The sequence below is a fragment of the Carassius auratus genome, chromosome 32, assembly GCF_003368295.1.
Source record: "Carassius auratus strain Wakin chromosome 32, ASM336829v1, whole genome shotgun sequence".
Taxonomy (NCBI): Eukaryota; Metazoa; Chordata; class Actinopteri; order Cypriniformes; family Cyprinidae; genus Carassius; species Carassius auratus.
In genome coordinates, this window is record NC_039274.1 from 13,652,739 (window position 1) to 13,672,696 (window position 19,958).

At 37.0% G+C, this 19,958-nt stretch overlaps 3 protein-coding genes across 5 annotated transcripts in view; all 3 read right to left on the reverse strand.

Moving 5' to 3' along the window:
• LOC113051650 (otogelin) overlaps positions 1-6,480 on the reverse strand; it is a 42,940-nt gene extending 36,460 nt beyond the window's left edge. The window contains exons 1-9 of the mRNA XM_026215567.1: positions 6,428-6,480; positions 5,996-6,053; positions 3,499-3,571; positions 2,847-2,945; positions 2,614-2,771; positions 1,557-1,678; positions 1,211-1,419; positions 337-467; positions 92-198 (exon numbers count right to left, since the gene is read on the reverse strand). Coding sequence (XP_026071352.1) covers positions 92-198; positions 337-467; positions 1,211-1,419; positions 1,557-1,678; positions 2,614-2,771; positions 2,847-2,945; positions 3,499-3,571; positions 5,996-6,034 — 938 coding nt within the window. The 5' untranslated portion in view covers positions 6,035-6,053; positions 6,428-6,480. The remainder of the gene's footprint in view (positions 1-91; positions 199-336; positions 468-1,210; positions 1,420-1,556; positions 1,679-2,613; positions 2,772-2,846; positions 2,946-3,498; positions 3,572-5,995; positions 6,054-6,427) is intronic.
• A 1,216-nt stretch (positions 6,481-7,696) lies between these two features.
• Positions 7,697-13,378, reverse strand: LOC113051635 (solute carrier family 22 member 18-like). Of its 2 annotated transcripts, XM_026215544.1 has the most exons (11): positions 13,194-13,378; positions 12,694-12,848; positions 10,876-10,973; positions 10,543-10,688; positions 10,324-10,456; positions 9,926-10,035; positions 9,577-9,687; positions 9,053-9,153; positions 8,843-8,944; positions 8,582-8,702; positions 7,697-8,433 (listed from the first exon to the last, which is right to left on the reverse strand). In XM_026215544.1, the coding sequence occupies exons 2-11, from the start codon at positions 12,790-12,792 to the stop codon at positions 8,240-8,242; spliced, it is 1,215 nt and encodes a 404-aa protein (XP_026071329.1). In that variant the 5' UTR covers positions 12,793-12,848; positions 13,194-13,378; the 3' UTR covers positions 7,697-8,239. The 2 variants fall into 2 exon arrangements, with proteins under 2 accessions (XP_026071329.1, XP_026071328.1); XM_026215543.1 differs by lacking the exon at positions 13,194-13,378 and having other exon boundaries at positions 12,694-13,157.
• Positions 13,379-13,757: 379 nt separating this feature from the next.
• The window catches only part of ptprja (protein tyrosine phosphatase receptor type Ja), a 31,787-nt gene continuing 25,586 nt past the window's right edge, over positions 13,758-19,958 (reverse strand). The window contains exons 19-29 of one of the 2 annotated variants that reach the window (XM_026215522.1): positions 18,528-18,606; positions 18,334-18,381; positions 18,210-18,218; positions 17,739-17,826; positions 17,349-17,439; positions 17,158-17,231; positions 16,952-17,086; positions 16,579-16,695; positions 15,391-15,551; positions 15,136-15,271; positions 13,758-15,007 (exon numbers count right to left, since the gene is read on the reverse strand). In XM_026215522.1, the coding sequence (XP_026071307.1) occupies positions 14,852-15,007; positions 15,136-15,271; positions 15,391-15,551; positions 16,579-16,695; positions 16,952-17,086; positions 17,158-17,231; positions 17,349-17,439; positions 17,739-17,826; positions 18,210-18,218; positions 18,334-18,381; positions 18,528-18,606 (1,094 nt within the window). In that variant the 3' untranslated portion in view covers positions 13,758-14,851. The remainder of the gene's footprint in view (positions 15,008-15,135; positions 15,272-15,390; positions 15,552-16,578; positions 16,696-16,951; positions 17,087-17,157; positions 17,232-17,348; positions 17,440-17,738; positions 17,827-18,209; positions 18,219-18,333; positions 18,382-18,527; positions 18,607-19,958) is intronic. The other variant, XM_026215521.1, reaches the window with a different exon arrangement.

Consider the following 19,958-nt stretch of genomic DNA (forward strand, 5'->3'; position numbering starts at 1 on the left):
GATAACATCAACAGCATAAGTATGTGTAGGATAACACTTTGGAAAGTAAGGTGTGGTAATGTCAGTAGCTCAGTGTTGTGTCAGTACTTACAGGCAGAGGTCATTGGAGCAACTGGCCATGTATGAATATGGACTGACAAATTCATGGCAAGACTGGAACGGTTCCTTCAGTAGAGTGGTACAAACTTCCTCCACTTTCTGCAGTGAAGAACCAGAGTCCTTATTCACCAGGTGTATAGTGTGTGTAGATGTAAATATGAATCTGATTGATGTGAGACAGGAATATACAGTGTGTGTGTGTGTGTGTGTGTGTGTGTGTGTGTATGTATGCAGTACCAATAAGACACGAGGATCCTGCGTGGCACATGGCGAGGGGTAAAGAGAGGGAACAACAGGACATCTGACCAGCTGTGGCTCCTCTTCTGCCCAGCTGTTTCCAAACATAGCCAAATCCTGTGTGAAAACCCCTGCAGAAAACACAGATAAATGCATTTAAGTGATGCATAATGTGTTTATGTGCTCTTTCAATTAACATTAAGATTTTAACATTTCAATGAAAACAAAAAGCTATAGAAACAATTTTTCCAAAAATTGCTAGAACATTTCACAATTACAAAGCAAAAGACATTAACACACTGAAATAAATGTGTTTTTTATAGTAGAAATTCAAAACTGGAATAGCATTTTCTTGTAAAGCATATTCCAATAATCTTTGTTTTATTTACAACTCTGGTTAAAAAAATATATGTGGTGTGACAAATGCTTTTTTTTTTTAAGTAAAAACATTTCTCAAAAAGAAAAAATGAAAGAATGTATAATTATGCATGTAATTTTTTATAGCTTTAGATGCAGTAGTGCGCTTCACCACAGTTGACATTCCAACTTCCTATAATTATTTCATGTCAGCTACCCTAAGCTTCATCAAATATTACTTCTGATCACTGTCATTTCATATTTGTACAGTTAGTACAGAACATTTAGTTTATTAACAAATGGGTTCTTTACTCTTTCACATCATTTGCTTCAACTCAGACAAGGTTACATTGCAAATAACATTTCATATTTCTTACTGCTCAGATAATTTACTATTTTTCTGTATTGCCAAATAAAATCTACAATTTCTCATCTTGATTTAATCTTGCTGATGTTGTCTCTTTCCATCATACATTTTTTTTTTAAATACCACACTCTGTAATAGAGTAAAACTTGCCGTAGCTGGTCTTCAAGTCATCCTGAGTGTCAGCATTGAAATTGCCACATAGTCCACAGGTGTGTCCTACAAACTCAGGACTCATCTTGATGTACACAGAGCCAGTGAGCCCTTGCCAGGCCAGCGTGAAACCCTGCGGCTGAGACACTACGATGTAGTCAGAGATTCGCTCCAGCTCAACATCGTGGATATGATGGGGCAGCTGTACACTACAGAGAGAGGATGTTTAGTTAGAACTACACTCACGCATAAATCCTTGAACAGATTCTTTAAAAGAATGAGAGAGCGTGCAGGTCAGGTTTAGGTTAAGTGACCGAGGGTATGGTTGAATGTGAATGTTCATTACCTTTGACCCTTGAAAGTAACACTGAAGTTCTGTAACCTAATCTCCCCCTCCCACGGCAGGAAGAGGCTGATTGAACGTGTGCAGGAGTATGGGAAAGAACTGCATTCTGGGTCATTATGCACCTGCAAATCAATAATTCGCAATTAAGCATAATATAAGAATATTTCCGGATTAAAAAGTGAAAAAAGACCTAAAACGAAGCTAAATGTGAAGTTAAAGAGAATTCCAATTCTAAAACAGAGTGAAAGTAAAACACATTATCACTTAAATAAAGTGTATGCAACTACAGTGTGCAGCTTTTAAGATGCTTCCTCTCCATCATCAAAGAGTGGAGTCGTCTTATCCAGAGCAGCCGGGCCAATCCTGCTTAAGTTCTGCATTACTGTCGCCATCCTTTCAATTCATTGATAAATGATATTGGCACTTAAGCTAATGGCCTAAAGAAACTCCTGGCTGAGTTAGCGCACCTCCTCTGGATTCCCATCAGTGAGTCTGGGAGAACAAAGCCAATTCTGTTTTGGCCCTGGCCGTAATTACTGTATTAAACTGTAATGGGAATAAATGACCATAATAATGAGATCACTTTCTCTATGAATGCCAATAAATATTTTCCTCAGGCAAGAGCTCTGCAGTACACACACACTTATGGCATCTCTGATGCAAAGCAGAGAATAGCAGCCTGCTTAAAAAACACACACATCTAAAGCAAATACACACTCAGAAATAAGCTACAAAAGCTGTCACTGTACCTGTTCAAAAGTTTCCCCTTTGTACCTTAGTTACCCCTAAAGGGTGTGTATTAGTAACGTCTTAGTACATAAAGTGTACATAATGAATTGATACCTAAATTATTTAATACATTTTGAAAAGGAACTACTGTTGAGACACAGCGTGATACAGTCTGATGGCAACAAATCACCATTTGGTAAAGGACATATTTTCTGGTCAATAGTTATAGGTGGTTATGTGGTAGATATACACTAATTATAATTATTATAAAGAATATTATCAAAAATAAAGTTAAATAAAAATCCTTTTATGAACATTAAGAGATCACCTGTATATGTACACTTGACCGAGTGCTGTCTTCACAGTCTCTCAGTAATGTGTAGCTGCATTTTCCAGAGAAGTAGTAATAAAGTCCGTCAAATGTTTCATAGTTGTATTGTCCCCACGAGCGGCATGCCATCTCTCGCTCAAAGCCTAGGTTGGGGACTGAAATATTTGATCCATTATTTGTCATGCCAAAACTCAAAATGAGATTCAATTGAATGATCCACAGTACAGTACCTGTCTGGCAGTGTGTTCCAGTGGCCTGGTATAAAGTGCAGTTACAGGAGTCTGGGTGGACACACCGACCCCCATTCAGACAAGATGATGAACACTCACCTGTATGGCACAAACAAAGCACATTAAATAGTGTGTGTTTCAGTGCATTTAAACGTGTGCAGGTATCTGGTAACTGAAATGGTCATTGAAGCATTAAGATGAATCCTGATCTTGTGTGTAATGATGACACTCATCAGCCTGTTGAACAGATGTCTAGTGAAAAGAGGGGAACGTCCCTTTCTCACATTTCAAATGGGCATAACTCTTATTGTTTGCAGTTTATCATTACAAGACTTAGGTTTATGCATCACAAACTTGCAAACACAGTAATTATTGATATGTTATAATAGCTTATAATTCTTACTAAATGCAATGCACAAATAAAAGTATAATCACAATTCTTGTACAACCACATTAACACACATAAACAAACAGTTCCTTACAGATGAACCCATAATCATATGTGCAGGTGTCAACAAGAATACATTCAAGCAAAAAAACACACAGAGCAACAGGGGTTTTTCAACAGGGGGAATGTGCACAAAAGCCCAAAACCTACACAAAGAGGTTACTGGGCCTCCTAAACTATTGTAACATTCGGCTCAGTTCTCACCAGTGGCTCTGCGGAGCGATGGCTTCTGTGCTTCTGTTTGTTCTGTTGATGATGTGTTGCTCTCTAAGGATCTCTTTAAAGAAATAAACAAGAACAAAAGAATAATAATAATTTCAGTTCACACATAGCTTGTTGGTAGTCCTGGCAGTTTGCCAGTTACTGAAAAAAATTGTGACAAGCCTCCCAAAGCTAAGTTTCAGCTACCATATTTTCCGGACTATAAGTCGCACTTTTTTTCATAGTTTGGCTGGTCCTGCGACTTATAGTCAGGTGAGACTTATTTATCAAAATTAATTTGACATGAACCAAGAGAAATGAACCAAGAGAAAACATTACTGTCTACAGCCGCGAGAGGGCGCTCTATGCTGCTTATTGCTCCTTTAGCCTACCACTAATAAACATAGAGCGCCCTCTCGCGGCTGTAGACTGTAATGTTTTCTCTTGGTGCTTGGTTCTAAATAAATGCGACTTATAGTCCAGTGCAACTTATATATGTTTTTTTCCTCATCATGACGTATTTTTGGACTGATACGACTTATACTCAGGTGTGATTTATAGTCCGAAAAATATGGTAAATATTCATTCCACATTCAAATGTATTACAAATGCATTAAGTACAACTGAAATGTATTGTGCATTACTCATTAAAAATGATTACTGAAATGTTCATAAAAACATGTAAGCACATTGTTATAATGAGTATTCATGTGTTTTTTATTTTATTTTATTTTTTTGTTGTTGTTATTGTTGTTGTTTTTTATACAATAACAGAGGCCCCTGGACTGTAGCTCTATCCACCAAGGGGTCTTTGACTTGAAAAGACCCATGGTCTGTTGACACCAATAAGGATAACTATAAAGATTTCCACAACAATGTATTAGTATTACTATATCGGTATTTATTAACGTGAGAAATGACTTCTGCCGCTTTAGCAGGAAAGATGCTGATTGGCTGTCAGTGTTTTTATCGTTCATCAGCAGTGGGAAGAAAAAAACTTTGAAAGTGATGACAACTGTATCGTTCCTATGTGCTGTTATCGTTATTTGTGGCATGGACTGCCATTCTTTTACATTTAGAACGATGTAAACTATATCGATATCGGACTGTGAACGGGTTTTAAGACTGAAAGAATAGGCTACAGTGAATTGTCAGCAAAGAGACAGAACTTTGAAAGATTTAAATTAAATGCAAAGGCAGTGGGGATTTTGTGTTACAAGCTTACTTAATTATGACTGGCCGTATTAATTAGTTGACAAATTAAGCTTAGGTGAAAAATAACAAATCTATCCTTCAGCTACTTTAATTTGCTCTCATATAGACTATCGGATTAATTAAGACCTCCAAGAACTAATTTATCCGGAGACCCAGAAGTAGGACGCCACAGGGCAAATCTGAAATTCCAATCAAAGTCTTAATCTAATAAATCATTGTTCTCTCGGGGGCTTACAGAACCTGGAAGCAAGTGCTGTGCAAAGCATGGATAAGAGTTTATTAGACTATTACCGCAGGAGGAGGGCGATTAGCGATTCACTTCACTTCAGAACTAAATCATTTTCTTATCTGACCGAAACCGCCCCTATTCTGCCCGCTTTTCCCCATCACACCTGATATCTGAGAATTCAATAATTTTATGTAGCTTACGAACTGCAAGGGAGATGTATTTTCTGACTTAATGAACGGAGCCAGTGTGTCTCGGTGAATAGCGGCTCTGGGGAACAGCTTTACCAATCCTGAGCGCGCAGCGGACATCTGAAACCGCTTTACTGCCTCCGAAATGACGGCTTTTGTCCCAAAAAGCTCGACAGAGTCAACGCTGGGGGGTGTTCGGTGTGCGAATTAAACAATGAATTTCGGAGGGGCTACATTCATATGTAGGCTATATAATCTATATCTGTTTCATCAGTTTCAAACACAAAGTGCTCGAACAGCAGGTTTTTGCCATGGATACTTATTCAATCAAACAAGTTCTCTTGTTAGCGTAGCTATTCTTACATTTGTGGTCTCTAAAACGTTTGGACCCCAGCAGAAATTAAACGTACATATAGTTATGCTTGCATGTGAAAAGAATTTACAACCCAGTGATTCAAGTCTTAATTAGGGGCTCGATCGGGCTCCCAAATCCGTACAGAATGTGCACATCTCTTTTCTTCTTCAGTGGCATCAGTGAATCTGTGGTTGTAAAGACTGATGTCATTGTTGTTCAAATAATGAAAAATTCTAAGAATAATTATAGCTACGCAATGAGCCAAAAACTAATTTTCATAGTATTAATATAATGTATTAGAATTTATACCGCATTCATTATGTGCAAACTGCACCTTAAATAGATCCTAATTCATTCAAGGTTTTCTCACCATATTTGGTTTGACAAACTCGCTTTTGAACCAGCTTTTGGAAACCTCTTGTTTTCTGTGATGTTATGCATTTAACCTCATGGCAGTGCATTTAGCGCAGGTTTCCTGTGCGCACTCTCAATGCATCGCTTCAGCTCTCCTACCTGCTTCGTTTGGGAAGCGGGATCCCATTTCTCCAGCATTATCCTGCTGCTCTCGCTGCTGCTGGGACACACAGAGAACAAGGAGCGGTTTGTTCCTCACACACAGCTAATCAGCACTTGTTAGACAGAAAACCCAGAGGCTCACAGGCGTTTCGACTGAGCTTCGTCAGCCTGTTTCACAACTGTACAGACCTCAAGACCTTTCATGAGATTTCATCAAACGCGCGGAAAATTAGCGGCGAGTCAGGATGGCAACATTTTAGTGATGTTAAAAATAATGTCCCCCATTAGGCTAACAGTAAATAGACATAGATTATGCAACAAAATGCTTTGTTTCTTTATAATAAATAAATACACACATAAATAATACATGAAAATATAAATGCATGACGCACATCGGATAGACACATACATTTAAATAGTAATACTCACTTTCCATAATCATGCTGGTGTGTTAAATTTAGACTTTCAGTGCACCACGTGATATGTGCTGAAAAAAACAACAAATGATCATCTATACGTCATGATTACATTTTTTCCCCACTTGTATACTTTTCTGTATCAAAAAAAATATATATATACTTTATATTTTACTTAAGCTTTTTAATACAGTAAATTAATAATATTTTTTTATAAGACAGACATTAAGAAAATAAATTATTAACAGACCATCTTGCTACTCAACTTGATATTCAAGAAATTAGGCATAGCCTATAGGCCTCTATCATTATATTTTTTAAAACTATTTCGTTGACAGTGATAACTTAAATCATGCCTTTTAATTATCTACTTGTATTTTCCCTCTAAATATTGATCAGGTAATCGGGGTAGAACACATCAGCCCATCTTCATGCTGCTTACCTTGATATATTAAGATGAAGATTAATAAATAGAGTAAAAAAAGTTTCTTTCCTGGAGTTAAAATAGGATCCATCCGTGACTCATGTGAATCACTTGAAATGGAATGAGATTCTCCCCTCACAGTCTTCCACCGATGGCCACTACCGACGCATATTCCCGTCTGACTGCAGCTGCCTCTCGCGCGCTCACTCCCGTGTGTCCTCGCGCATCTCAGGTGCTGAAGATAACGCCCGTCATCTGCATAATATATGCTAATGAGCAGCATGAATACCCACAACTACATAGAGAGAGAGAGAGAGAGAGAGAGAGAGAGAGAACGGCAGGCTCCGCTGCAGGAAGAAACACTTGAAGAAAATGTTTTGATATTTCTTTCAATTTTCATGATATCGTGAAAATGAAAATAATTTTCATCCAACTGCTAACTGGGCATCAGTTAATGAAGGCTTTAAAAGATTCTTTATCATTAATAATAATAATAATAATAATAATAATAATAATAACAACAACAACAATAATAATACAAATTCTGTTGTTATTTACTCATCGTCATGGTATAACATGGTATTTTTTTCTGTAAAAAATAAAATAAGAGAAGGCGGCACTTGGCAGAATTAAGAGTTCATTACTGACTTTAGTTAAATTGGAGGGAGGGGGGGTGCAACGAGAGTGAATGGTAACTTAAGCTGTTCAGTTGTGTATTCTGTTTAACTTCTGTGTAATAAAAAACTTGTTTTTTGTTTGTTTGTTTTTTTTGGAAACCTTGTTGTGAGGAACAGACTAAATGTCAGAATCTGTGTACCAGTGCTGTGAACAAGTGCAGCTGGACTAATAAGCATGAGCCGTGAAGTTAAACATGGACAAGAGTGGAGTTTTTTTAATAACTTTGCAGGAGTTGCAATGTGGAAGAACAAGATAAATATGGAGAAAAACACAGACTTTATATTCATTTAAGTTTCAGATACAAAATTATGGATTTTTAATTTAGTTATTTTTCATGATGTCTTATAACTGCAACATCATTATAATGAATAATTCCTGTATAATATGGGATTGCCTGAAACTATCCTAATGCCACACAGATAAAAGCATTCTGCACTTCTTTGTACTTACCTACAGTAGACATTAAAAAGCCAGCTCCTTTTTAAGATATGAAACTTCCTTAAAAAGAAATACTGTGCTAACTTGTGATATAAAGTGGAATAACCTGACAGTAACTTAAGATATTTTGAATGTCTGGGGTATTAACAAAACTGAGATCAGCAGAGTTATTTGTGACCAAGTCGTTCTCCAGTGTGTAAGGAGGTAAGTTAAATGCCCATGGTTTGATGTATCTGATCCCTCTCTCATACAGTGTGGCCATGAACAGGACAGTCATAACTCTTTTCACATTTTTTTGGGTTTGTGTGGCTGCGAGCGCCCTCCAGTGGCTAGCAGAAGGCTGAAGACAGCAGCATTAATGACACACTGGATGTATCCGAAGGATGGCACACCGTATGTCTCATAGAGGAATCCTCCAATGGTTGGGCCCACAGTTCGCAAAAGAGATTGCACTGACGCACACAGACCCAGCATGGTTCCTGAACACACCACACAAACAATTGTTTACATTTAGTGCATTAAGAAAACATTTGCATGATAAATGATTCCTCTGGTATTGTGTACAATGTATATGCATATGTATGCATTGAAATCCCGTCCAGTCTAGGATGTGTGTTTGTGGATCACCTGTGTCAGATGGAGACACACTCTTGGTTAACATGCTGTCTGTGATGACACTGAAGACACTTAGAGAAAACATCATCGGTATAACGATTAAACAAAAATGGAACACATTGGTCATCATTGCCTGAAAAACACACCAAACACAAATATTTAATATACACACTGTGAGACCAGTCATATAATCCAGCTTCCATGTTTAACTGACACAACTGTTATGCAACTAATTTAAAACAAAAAAGGGAACTGTTTGCAGTGTCAGTTTACCTGTGCAAGGCCAACTAAACTGGATACCCCAACAGAGAGCAGCAGTAAAGAATACTCTGAAAATCTAGATGTAAGACGCCCAATTACAGCACCCTGGATTACCTTAAAAAGCAAGATAGCAGTGTCACTTATTGCCTCAGCACATCAGTGCTTAAATTCCAAACTATTTAAATGACGTGTGATTGATAAGAAGTGTGCATGTGTTTATACCATTTGAACTATGCCAAAGTAAGCCATCAAATAGCCATTCTGCTCTGCCTTCAGTTGAAAGAAGTTCATGGCAATGATGGAGAACATAACTTGAAATATACCTAAAATTATATGTAAAACAAAACATTAAACAACATTTAAAGTCATGATGTAACGGAAGTAGGGACAGATTTGTTTCTTCTGTGTTGTTAGGTACATTGAGAAAACAGATGTCCAAATGAGGGGCTCTACTCATCAGTTATTTGATTGGATGGAGTTGATTGTAAGAAAGGGGTGGGTTATGCAGACTAAATGATTAGAAAAGTCCAGCATACGTCACCCAAGAGAAGTCTGTCGTTTTACCGGAAGATTTGAAAGTTTGGACATTTTATGCATTATTTATCATTCACAATAAGATCAATAACATGCATTTAGAAAATAGATGGTGAACTTTCATTTCATGTCAGCTTTAAGTATGTTTCTAATTTAGGGGTGTTTCAATATGTTTAAAGTCACTAATGGCAATAGTTAAATTGAGGGTTCACCTGCTGGTAATCCAGAAATAATCTTCACTGTAAAAGTCTTTGCAACACCTGGAAACTTCATCAGTCTAGTGATCTCCCCCACATTAAACACGGAATTTGATGATCCCTTCTCTAAACAAAAAACAAAACAATTATAATAATAATTATATGTAATGTAAATATAATCCTAAATAACATTTAATTATATTGAAAATCTGCCATGAATATTTAGCTAAAAATAAATAAATCAATACAAACTTCATTTGAACAATGTACTATAATCAGATTCTTAATAGAAGTCTCTACAAATGGCTCCAGCATGAGAATTCGCTCGGTGTCTAAGTGAGTCGTGTGTTTGTTTCTGTCATACTGTTACTCTCTTGCATGGGTGGTGATTTGGTCTGTTTAGGGATGAAGTTCAACACCAGCAGCAAAGAAACAAAACTTCCAACAGCCGCAAAAGATGCTGCAAACTTTTCCCTGCATAACACACAAAAACGCTGGCATTTAAATTCTGTTTCTACTGGATTAGAGCTGCTTTCATTTCATTTTCATGTGATAAACAACATGATTGGCTTTAAATGGAAAAATGCAGTTTTTCTTTTGAATTTGCATTCATCATACAGAACAGTGATACAGAAAAAAACTGTATCACTGTTTCTGGAAAAATATTAATGTTTAATGTTTCTTGAGCACTAAATCAGCATATTAGAATGATTTCTGAAGGGTCTTGTGAGACTGGAAGAATGGCAGCGTAGTGTCCCCTACCCAAAGCGTGTGCTGAGGGTCCCACCCAGTGATGATCCTGCGATCATGCCAATGCCAAAGCAGAGGCCGAGTTTCCCAAGAGCATCTGCTCGCTTCTCATTCTCCGACAGATCTGCAACCACCATTTGAGCTCCTACAGACAGAAACAAATGTACTCCCGTACCTAGACAGTGTGTTTGAGAAACACATATGTGTGATGAGTGTATGAGCATGTGTTACCTGGCAGTCCATGCATGAATACAGCAGGTAGTTTGTGCACGAAAAGCATAAAAGTGTTGTCTGCCACTGTTAACAGTAGGAAATAAACCACTGACGCCAAGCAAGACACAGAGAGAGCTGCGCGTGCGCCGAACACATCAGCAAACCTGAAAACAGACACAATGACACACATGAATAAAAGAAATCACTAGATCATACACTACCTATGTTTGAAGTCCTATAACTGAAGTAAGAAATTAAATAAATTAGTAGTTCTCATTAGACACGTAATTACAGACACGGATTTATCCCATTTCCATACACACCACACACGGATGAGTTCTGACTGCTTACCTTCCATAAATAGGTCCTCCAAGCAGCTGAATTACTCCAACTGTGGTTTGCAGATATCCGAACCAAATAGTATCGAACCCGAGCCTCCTCGCCAAATACTGTTCCACAGAAGAAAAAAAATTAACAAGCAAGGCAGCCCATCTTTTATAACTGCTTTCTTTCTATTGGACTAGCTGAAAAAGTCTGGATTAGACTACAGTGGGCCCCAAACTACACGACCAGCTTTAATCTGCTATACAGTACATTACATTCATTTACCTGCTGCTTTTATCCAAAGTGAGATATTAAATGAAGAATATGTAATGAAGGTGAATAATTAAATAGTGATTTTATTTATACATACATACATACATATACATACACATATATATATATATATATATATATATATATATATATATATATATATATATATACATACAGAATTGTCTATATTTCTCCAGAAATTTGACCCAAAACACCAGCAGATTTTCACACAAGTTCTTAAAATAGACAAAGAGAACCAAATCAAACAAATGAGACAAAAATATTTTATTTGTTATTTATTTATTAAGAAAAAATATCCAGTGTTACATATCTGTGAGTGGCTAAAGTATATTAATCTTTGCTTTCATTTACTGGTCTGACCCCACTTTTGCAGCAATAACTGCAGCTAACTTTTCTTGTAATTGCTGATCAGTCCTGCACAACGACTTCAAGGAATTTTCGCCCATTACTCAGTAAAGAACTACTTCAACTCTGTGACATTGGTGGGATTCCTCCTATGAACCCCCGAGACTTAGTTTACAGACATATGTCATGAAAATTTCCTTTAGAATTTGCTGGTACAATGCAGAATTCATTGTTACATCAAAGATGGCAAGCCATTCTGCAGTAAAACAGACACAAACCATGATACTACCAACATCTTGTTTCACAGATGGGATAAGGTCTCCAAACAGCGCTTCTCATTTAAACCAAAAAGTTATATTTGGTCTCATCTGTCCATAAAACTTGTCTCCACTACTCCTCTGACTTGTCCACATGATCTTTAGAAAACTGCAGATGGGCAACAATGTTCTTTTTGGAATGCAGTGGCTTTCTCATTGCAACCCTGTTGTGCACACCATGGTTGTTCAGTGTTCTCCTGATGATTAGCTAATAAGGCCTTTAGTTGCTTAGAATGTACCCTGGGTTCCTTTGCAACCTTGTGGATTACACATCTTTGATTCAGTGATCTTTTTTGGGCAACCACTCCTGGTGAAGGTAACAATGGTCTTGACTTTTTTCTTCCATTTGTACATAATCTGTCTGACTGTGGATTTGTAGTCCAAACTCTTGATGACTTTGTAACCTTTTCTAGCCTTCAAATTAACAGATAATCCAAGAGATTCATATGCTTTTGTCACTCACATATATATGTAATATTTCCTGAATAAATAAATGAAAAATAGTTGTCTCATTTTTTGTTTGATTGGATTCTCATTGTCTATTTTCAGGAAAAATATGATTATGTTTGAGGCTATATTTATGCAGAAATATAGAAAATTTTAAAGGGTTCACAAACTTTCAAGCAGCAATATATGTGTGTGTGTGTTACATATATTGTAATAATTTTTCATAGAAATCGTATTAAGTAACAAATATAATATTTAAGTGTAAATATAATTAGTTCACATGATCGCTGACTTAATGAACAGTTTGTTTGTTGGAATGTCACGTGTCAAATGTGAGAGCACAGCCAAAACCCCTGCAGATATTCCAGGGCTCAGCAAAATCGATTCAAAGGAAGTTTTATTTAACTTTTGATAACATATGAAGTCGAAAAGCAAGACGAACCGGTGTAATGGAGAACTGGAGGAAGAGCCAGGTGATGTCCAACGCTGCGATGAGGTAGGTGATGTAAATCACTTTCTGCTTCGCTGCTGGTTCCATCATTCTCGCTAACGTTATATTAGATCTCAGCTTTAGGTTTTTGTCCCCCGATAGTTCTCCTTAAATGGGTAAATTAAGAGCATCTGCATCAACGTATCTGAAACTCCGACGAATACAAGTACAATTTATGAGCCGTGATCCCGCTGTAAGCATAACTTAATGTGACTGTGAGGGAAAGGTTAAGCGCAGAGCTGAACTTCAACCAGTCCTCAAACTATTAACAAGTTAAAGGACTTTGAACCGTTTCAGTTTCGCCGAAGCTTTTCTCACTGCGGTGGGAGGGGCTTATACTGGTTTAAAAACTATAATATAAAAATACTGTTGTAAATACTGTTTACATTTAATAATTGATATAAAGATCTGCAGTAGTTTCATTTCCGCACAAGATCACGGATCACATTTACCTTGGGAGTCAAACTGTCCGATTACACATGTTGTAACAAATTACCGGATTGGATGGTAAAAAATAAAAGTGTAAAGCGTATAAAGGTGTCTAAAGTGCTAAAATAAAACCATTAAGTACATAGTCCTCGCCATCTTGTTGTATATAACATACATCGAGGAAATCACTCCTTTTCTCTGTGTCGTGAACACTGGAGGCGTGACCAGGTTAGCCGTCGACAGCAAGAGCAGAACACAGGATCCAGGGGGCGTGGTTAGACTGCGTCTAGGGGTGGAGATGGGTGTGTTTAGGGATCAGGGGTGGAGACGGGTAAAGTTTAGGTGGTATATGTAAACTAGAAGCAGTTGGATCTGGATCCCCTGGATCTTGTGTTCTGCAGTGAGGACCTCTCGTCAACAATCCTACAATCAACATCTAAACTAACTAAACCGATGAGTTTACACCAGCAGAGACTGCGTGTGAGAAAAACAAACACTCGTTATCACAGGAGCTCACTGTGCTGTACGCGTAATCTTCACTAAAGGTCGCTTCATTTTCATAAAGCTAAGATATATTTAACAGGGAAGAAAGATAGCGTATTGCTGTTGGCTTTATTTTAAAATAAGAAAGTTACCATTTTGATCACACATCACAAGTATATATGTATATATATGTAGTATTTTCTGTTACACACACACACACACACACAAACACAGGTCACCACAGTAGTGTGAAATAAAGTGCATCTTTTTTTTTTTTAATCTCAGTATAATACAGAGTTCATCTGGTATGGTTCTGTATCATGACCAGCAGAGTATCTATGAACTATTTTAAAAATATGTGCAGAAAATTTCAGAATATTAAAACCACACAAGCAAAAAGTCCCTGGAACAACACTTTGTGAAAAAAAGGCTGGAAGTCTGAACTAAATATATTATGTACAAATATAACAGTTTAAGTGCACAGATGGTACAGAGTGACACTCTGTTCAAATCTTTTTGTAATAAATTACATCAGTAGGCATATACTTAACATTCACTGACCTCATTCTAAAAGGAAAACAAAAACATTTACAAACTAGGACCAGACAGGATAGCATGTCTCTTTACTGAAAATAAACAATTGAAGAGAATACCAAAAAGATTGCAACTATTCAATGCTAACTCATTGTCCTTATGGTGCATTTAAGGTCAACCTTTGGCCTGTGACATCCGGAAATAATAGTTATATTAAAAACACAGACCTGAGAACAGCAACCTGTCACTGCCTATTGTCAACAATTTACCAGCTTAACCATTTTGTCTTCACTACTGCTGTACTACTGTCTAACGGTGAAGTCCTATGTGACTGTTGCATGTCTATATTTCTGTTTATGCTTCTATTCATTTCACCTGTAGCCTATGTCTGAGGAAATGCCATTTTTATGAAGTCATATTACATAATTAAAACATTATCAGCTTTATTCTATGAAAACTCATAAAACTTCCTTGCAGCTACATTTCTGTAATTTGATAAAAACTTGATTAACAAAATTAAAAAATATTTCTGCATACTCTTATAAACAAACTTAATAAATATATATACTTTTTCCTATTTAAATAAAACTCCATTAAAAAAAAAAGAAAAGAAAAAAGAACAACGTTTCTTTTACAGCAGTGCAGTGAATTATTCATGGTACGGTCAGGCATTATGGTAGCCATTTTTGGCTTTTTTTAAGGGTTCAAAGTTCTCATAAATAGTGAGTGCAGCTGTGTTCTGGTAAATCAAATCTACGTTGTTGCCAGTCCGAGACTTGATGATGTCCATGGCACACTGGTTGAGAAACACATATTGATCCTGCAAAAATAGAGAATGTAAAGGCCTGCAGAAGACATTTCAGGAAAAATGTGTATATACATATATATAAACACATGTTTAAACATATATAAAAGAACATTATATTCAAAAACAGGTAATGAATGTACCTCTGTTTGAACCATTAGTGGTCTGTGCATGCGTAAATCGTGGATGATCCCATATACATCTACTACACCCTCCCGCTCAATCTGAAAGATTAACCGATCAATGGCGATGAAGGTTCCCGTACGGCCCACACCAGCACTGTATTATGAAAACAAAAAATATGATGAAAATGACATTTTTCTCTGTGGGAATAAAATAACAAAACGGTGATAAGTGGACATGCTTGCATATTCAAGGTTCAGGAACTGTTGAAGTACCTGCAGTGCACAAGTGTGGGTGAATGTCTTGAGAACTGGTCCATGTGCTCTCGAACCAGGTGTCTGAAGTTGATGAGAAGCTCAGTGGTCTCAGGAACTCCATGGTCTGGCCACGCAGTGAAATGGAAGTGACGAACTGATCGAGACTCTGCTGTTTTCACCTGTTATGAAAGGAATCATTTTTCCCAAATCATTGACACAATCCTTATAATTATGCATGAGGAACAGGTCCCTGTTTTAACAATCTTATCGCATGGTCTAAAGCGCACTGCGCAGGTGCACTCAGGGCATGTCTGAATCCACTTTTGCTAGTTTACAGACGGGAAAACAGTTGGCGAGCCCCGGCGTATGGTCTAAACGGCATGTCCCAATTCTCTTAATGAGTAATGGTTATTTTTTTGGGCGTAACGTGCAATTAACCAATCAGAGTCTCAACTTCCATTCCCTTTAAAAGCCAGTTGTGCTCGTGCTATGGCTGGTTCACTGGTAATTTTTCATTTTTAAAAATGTTTGGGTGCTGCTGTGTGTGAAATAAGCATAGTGTACGCACATTGTGCACCTGTCTATAGGTGCTTATTACTAACTTGCTCTTTAAGTAACAAGAAAAAATATTGCGTCAGACTTTAGACCAGGTCTGAGTTGGTCTATGGTGCAGTCGATTTTCATTTCCTCAAAATAGCAATGTGCAAACAATGTGCCTGAACACACCTCTTTTTTAAACCAGCAGGCCTATGAGCGCACATATGGGCACAAATGCATTTGCTGTCTAAACTATGTGGCACATTGTTTTGAAAATGAGAGCTGCGTTGGGCTGAAACTAGCAAAAACACTTGAGCTATGCCTTGAGCCGCATTGTGGGGGGTGTATGATAGAGCCCATAATGTCAGAATTGAGTCATATTGCAAACATATTGACAAGAAGATAATTATGACTTTATAAAATTAGTTATACTTTTATAAACTGTTTGATATATTAATGTATTTTTATGTATGAGATTTTCCCATCCTAAATGATGTGTGTATAAATAAAATGCATAAATACAAATAGTAGGCGCACCAATGCAGTAGAAAAAGAAAACACTGGAGAAAAATGTGGTGCAGTTAAAACAGTTACAGTATGTTCATGTTTTTGTGTAACATATGGTATAAATAGCACCTGGGTCTATCTGTAATATTAATATAGACTTACATTTTTCACTTCAAAGTCACGTAAAGTCCAGTCTTCCAATGTGATCTCAGAAGTATTCATCACTGTCAGATTGCTAAAATGTTTCGTCTCTGCTGGCCAGTATTCCTCACATTTCACCTGAGAGGGACAAAACATTGCAGCAGCATTCATATCAGCTCATTAATAGTTCAATACTTGAGATGAGGTATTACAAATGATCACAAAATGCTGAATGAGGATATGAACATTGAATATGTTGTGGTCAAGTGATTTATAGCCTGATGCTGGTACTGATAATTAAAGTAATCTAACAATAAACCTTACTAAAACATGAGGAATGGAGGCTTTAACAGGTGAGATCAAACAGAAAGTGAAGCATGAATGTATACTGTACCCGTCCTTGCTCATTGCATTTAGTGAGCATGACAATAGTGTGGACGTTTTTCTCCCAGATCAGTCTCCAGAAGTCATCGACAGTGCAGGGCAGTGGCCCTTGGGCTGCGATAAACTCCTTCTTTGAAGTATAACCCTAGAAATATCACACAATTAGTGTGACAATTATGTAAAGTGCCAAATGTCATATTTTTTTCCCCTTCCTACCGGCATGTAGTTGGCATTTATGTAGTCATCAAATGGGCTGCCGAGCACAGAGAGTTTGACACGAGATGAATCATCTGTCGAGAAGACATGAACCATTGTGAATATGGGCTATGTGTCTAGATCAGAGTGGAGGAAACTCAGTGTTGTGTAACTTCATGAAAGGAAACACTTGTGAATCCTGTGGTTCTTACATGGCAGCACATTGTTGTAACGATTCTTGGCTTTGTTTTCAGGTGCCTGAGCAACAGTCTTCGGCTGATTTATCCCAACTGGCCTTAGATCCTACAAACACACACATACATTTATGTAAAGAGTCTCTCTTTTGTTTTGTCTATTGATTTTAGTACATTTATATCAAAAATCTGTTTCTCTGTTAATAACTCAAGGAGGGATGCAAGTGTATGTCACATGTTTATGAAGGAAGAGGAACAAAGCAAACAAATTAGACACCTCTACTACCGTTTTGGACCAAAGATAATGGTGGCATATTAGTAGTATGGAATTTATTTGCAATGCAATACCAATTTTTTATTTAGAGTTTAACAGCTGGAAATCTACAAAAAAGCCAAAGATATAATCACCTCAAATTCTTCAGCAAATCCACAGAAGGAATCAGCTCTTTGCTTCTTATAGTAAGCCTCATAATCCTCCACCTTTATTGGAGCACTCCTTTAAAATAACACACAATTAAAAACTATACAATACACCACAGAACATTGTTTTTAATACAGTATTTAGCATAATTCAAATACAATAATATAGAAACATACTTTACAGAAAAGGGGTAAACATTTTACAATAGTTTTAGTTTCTTTTTTAATGTTAACTACACTAGTTCACAATACTTTTAAAGCATTTAATAAGTTAAAAGTTAATCTAAGCATTTACTAATCAAAAGTTGAATCTGTTAACATGAGTTAATGCACTGTGGACTAATATGAAAATAAGAAATGTTAAATTTAAAAATGAGAAGTTATGTACAGGAGTCATAAGTCAGTCAAATCATAAATATGCATGAAAATGAGTGTGGATAAACATGTATGGTTACTTACACTTTGTTTCTGTAAGAAAACAAAACAACAAATATTAAAGGTTACTTTTTATGGCTCAATATTTTTTTTCTATCAAGTTTCCAATGTGTATTATGCTTTTTTAAGAAAAGACCAGTGTACTTGCCTTATAGAGTGGATAGGAACACTAGTAGACTCGTCTTTACTTTGCTTCCTGGGAAATTGATAGCATAAATGTAATTACCTATTTGCCACTGTCTATTAATGCTTCAATCAGAAGAGAGGAACATTCTGTAATGTAGAATTACATATCTATACACACCAAAGTTTATCCAGATTAATAAGATTGTGATGTCTTACTGTCTACAAACCACAACCCCAATGATGATTACAACAAGAGCAGCAACACTGACTCCCGCAGCTGCTCCTCCAATTACCACTGAAAGATGGAGAAAGAATAAAGTGAGCTCAGAAATTATTTATAAGATTTATGCATGCACTCTAGAAATCACTGGTGGTGCTTGTCATAAGTCAAGTCCACTCATTAGAAGTGAATCTAGGGTAAGTAATGGCATCCAAATGATTTCAGATCTTGATACAAGTCAATAAAAACTAAACTAAATTTTTAAAAGGGGTGGTTGATTGTGATTTAACTTTTTAATGTTAATGTTAGTTAGTGTGTAATTTTGCTGTTTGAACAATAAAGTTCAAAGTTGCTGCACTGAAAGTTCAATGCAAACGGAGATGTCTTAAAATCTGGCTGTTTATTGCCTACAAAAACGTCTGATAAGGGACTACAATGAGCTTCTTCCTAGGTCCATTACGTCACAAAACCAGATAAAACCTCTCCCGGGAACATGCAACAAAGGGGTCGAGGCCATGTTGTGCTGCTTTAGAGAAGAGGAAGCGAAAACTAGGGGTGCATGTAAAAATCTGTGCATATATGAATCGCAATTCTGTCTTCTAATGACTAACGGATTCACAAGTTTCAAAAGCAATGTTCTTAAGCAGCGGTTCTCAATCCTGTTCCTCACGTCACCCTGCTCTCTCTGTCTCTCTCTCTCTCTCTCTCTCTCTCTCTCTCTCTCTCTCTCTCTCTCATTCAGATCATTAGATTAGCTCCAACAAACCGATCCATTTATTTTCACAAAGCAATGAGAAGCGTTATAAATGGACATGCGTACGGTTGCTGTGCTGTATTAAAGCTTTAATCAGAGTAAAAATGTATATAAAAAGCTAACAGAAGCAGTAGCATTTGCAAAAAACAGCGTGTCTAAAAGTATGAGACAACAAAAAACGAACATGCCATTAAGAGCAATGTTTTGACAGATTCTGTGCGATCTTCTTCATTAATATTCTCTGCATCTCAATCGGGCTCAAACTGATAAGCAATATAGAGGACGTCACTGTTTACATTACAGCCGAAGCACATTCTGAGCTTGAGGGGCGGGATGTTCAGACACGCTCTAGAGGCGGTTTAGCGAATCACTACACACTGAGCCAGCTGACCAATCTCAGCCCATCGCGTATTTCTGAGGGAGGGGCTTCATAAAAACAGGAAATAATTGAGGTGCCTGTGAGAGAAGGGACAGATCGGTGTGGAATAAAGGTAAATTATGTTTTTTTTAAACGGAGCATGAGCTCATGTTAGACTGCACCCCATTAAACACAATCAAGCCTAAAAAATAACCCAGTCAACCACCCCTTTAAAGCTAAGAATAGCCAGAAGACCAAAAATTCTGAGAACCCCAACTATATTCTCATCTAAATGTTTGCTCTGGATGAAAATGT

Coding starts and splice junctions, on each gene's coding strand:
- LOC113051635 (XM_026215544.1), bottom strand. CDS start 12,792: ATGATGGAACCAGCAGCGAAGCAGAAAGTGATTTACATCACCTACCTC. Junction 10,457..10,542: donor ATTCATGCATGGACTGCCAG/GTAACACATGCT, acceptor TTCTGTCTGTAG/GAGCTCAAATGGTGGTTGCA. Junction 8,945..9,052: donor ACTTTGGCATAGTTCAAATG/GTATAAACACAT, acceptor TTGCTTTTTAAG/GTAATCCAGGGTGCTGTAAT.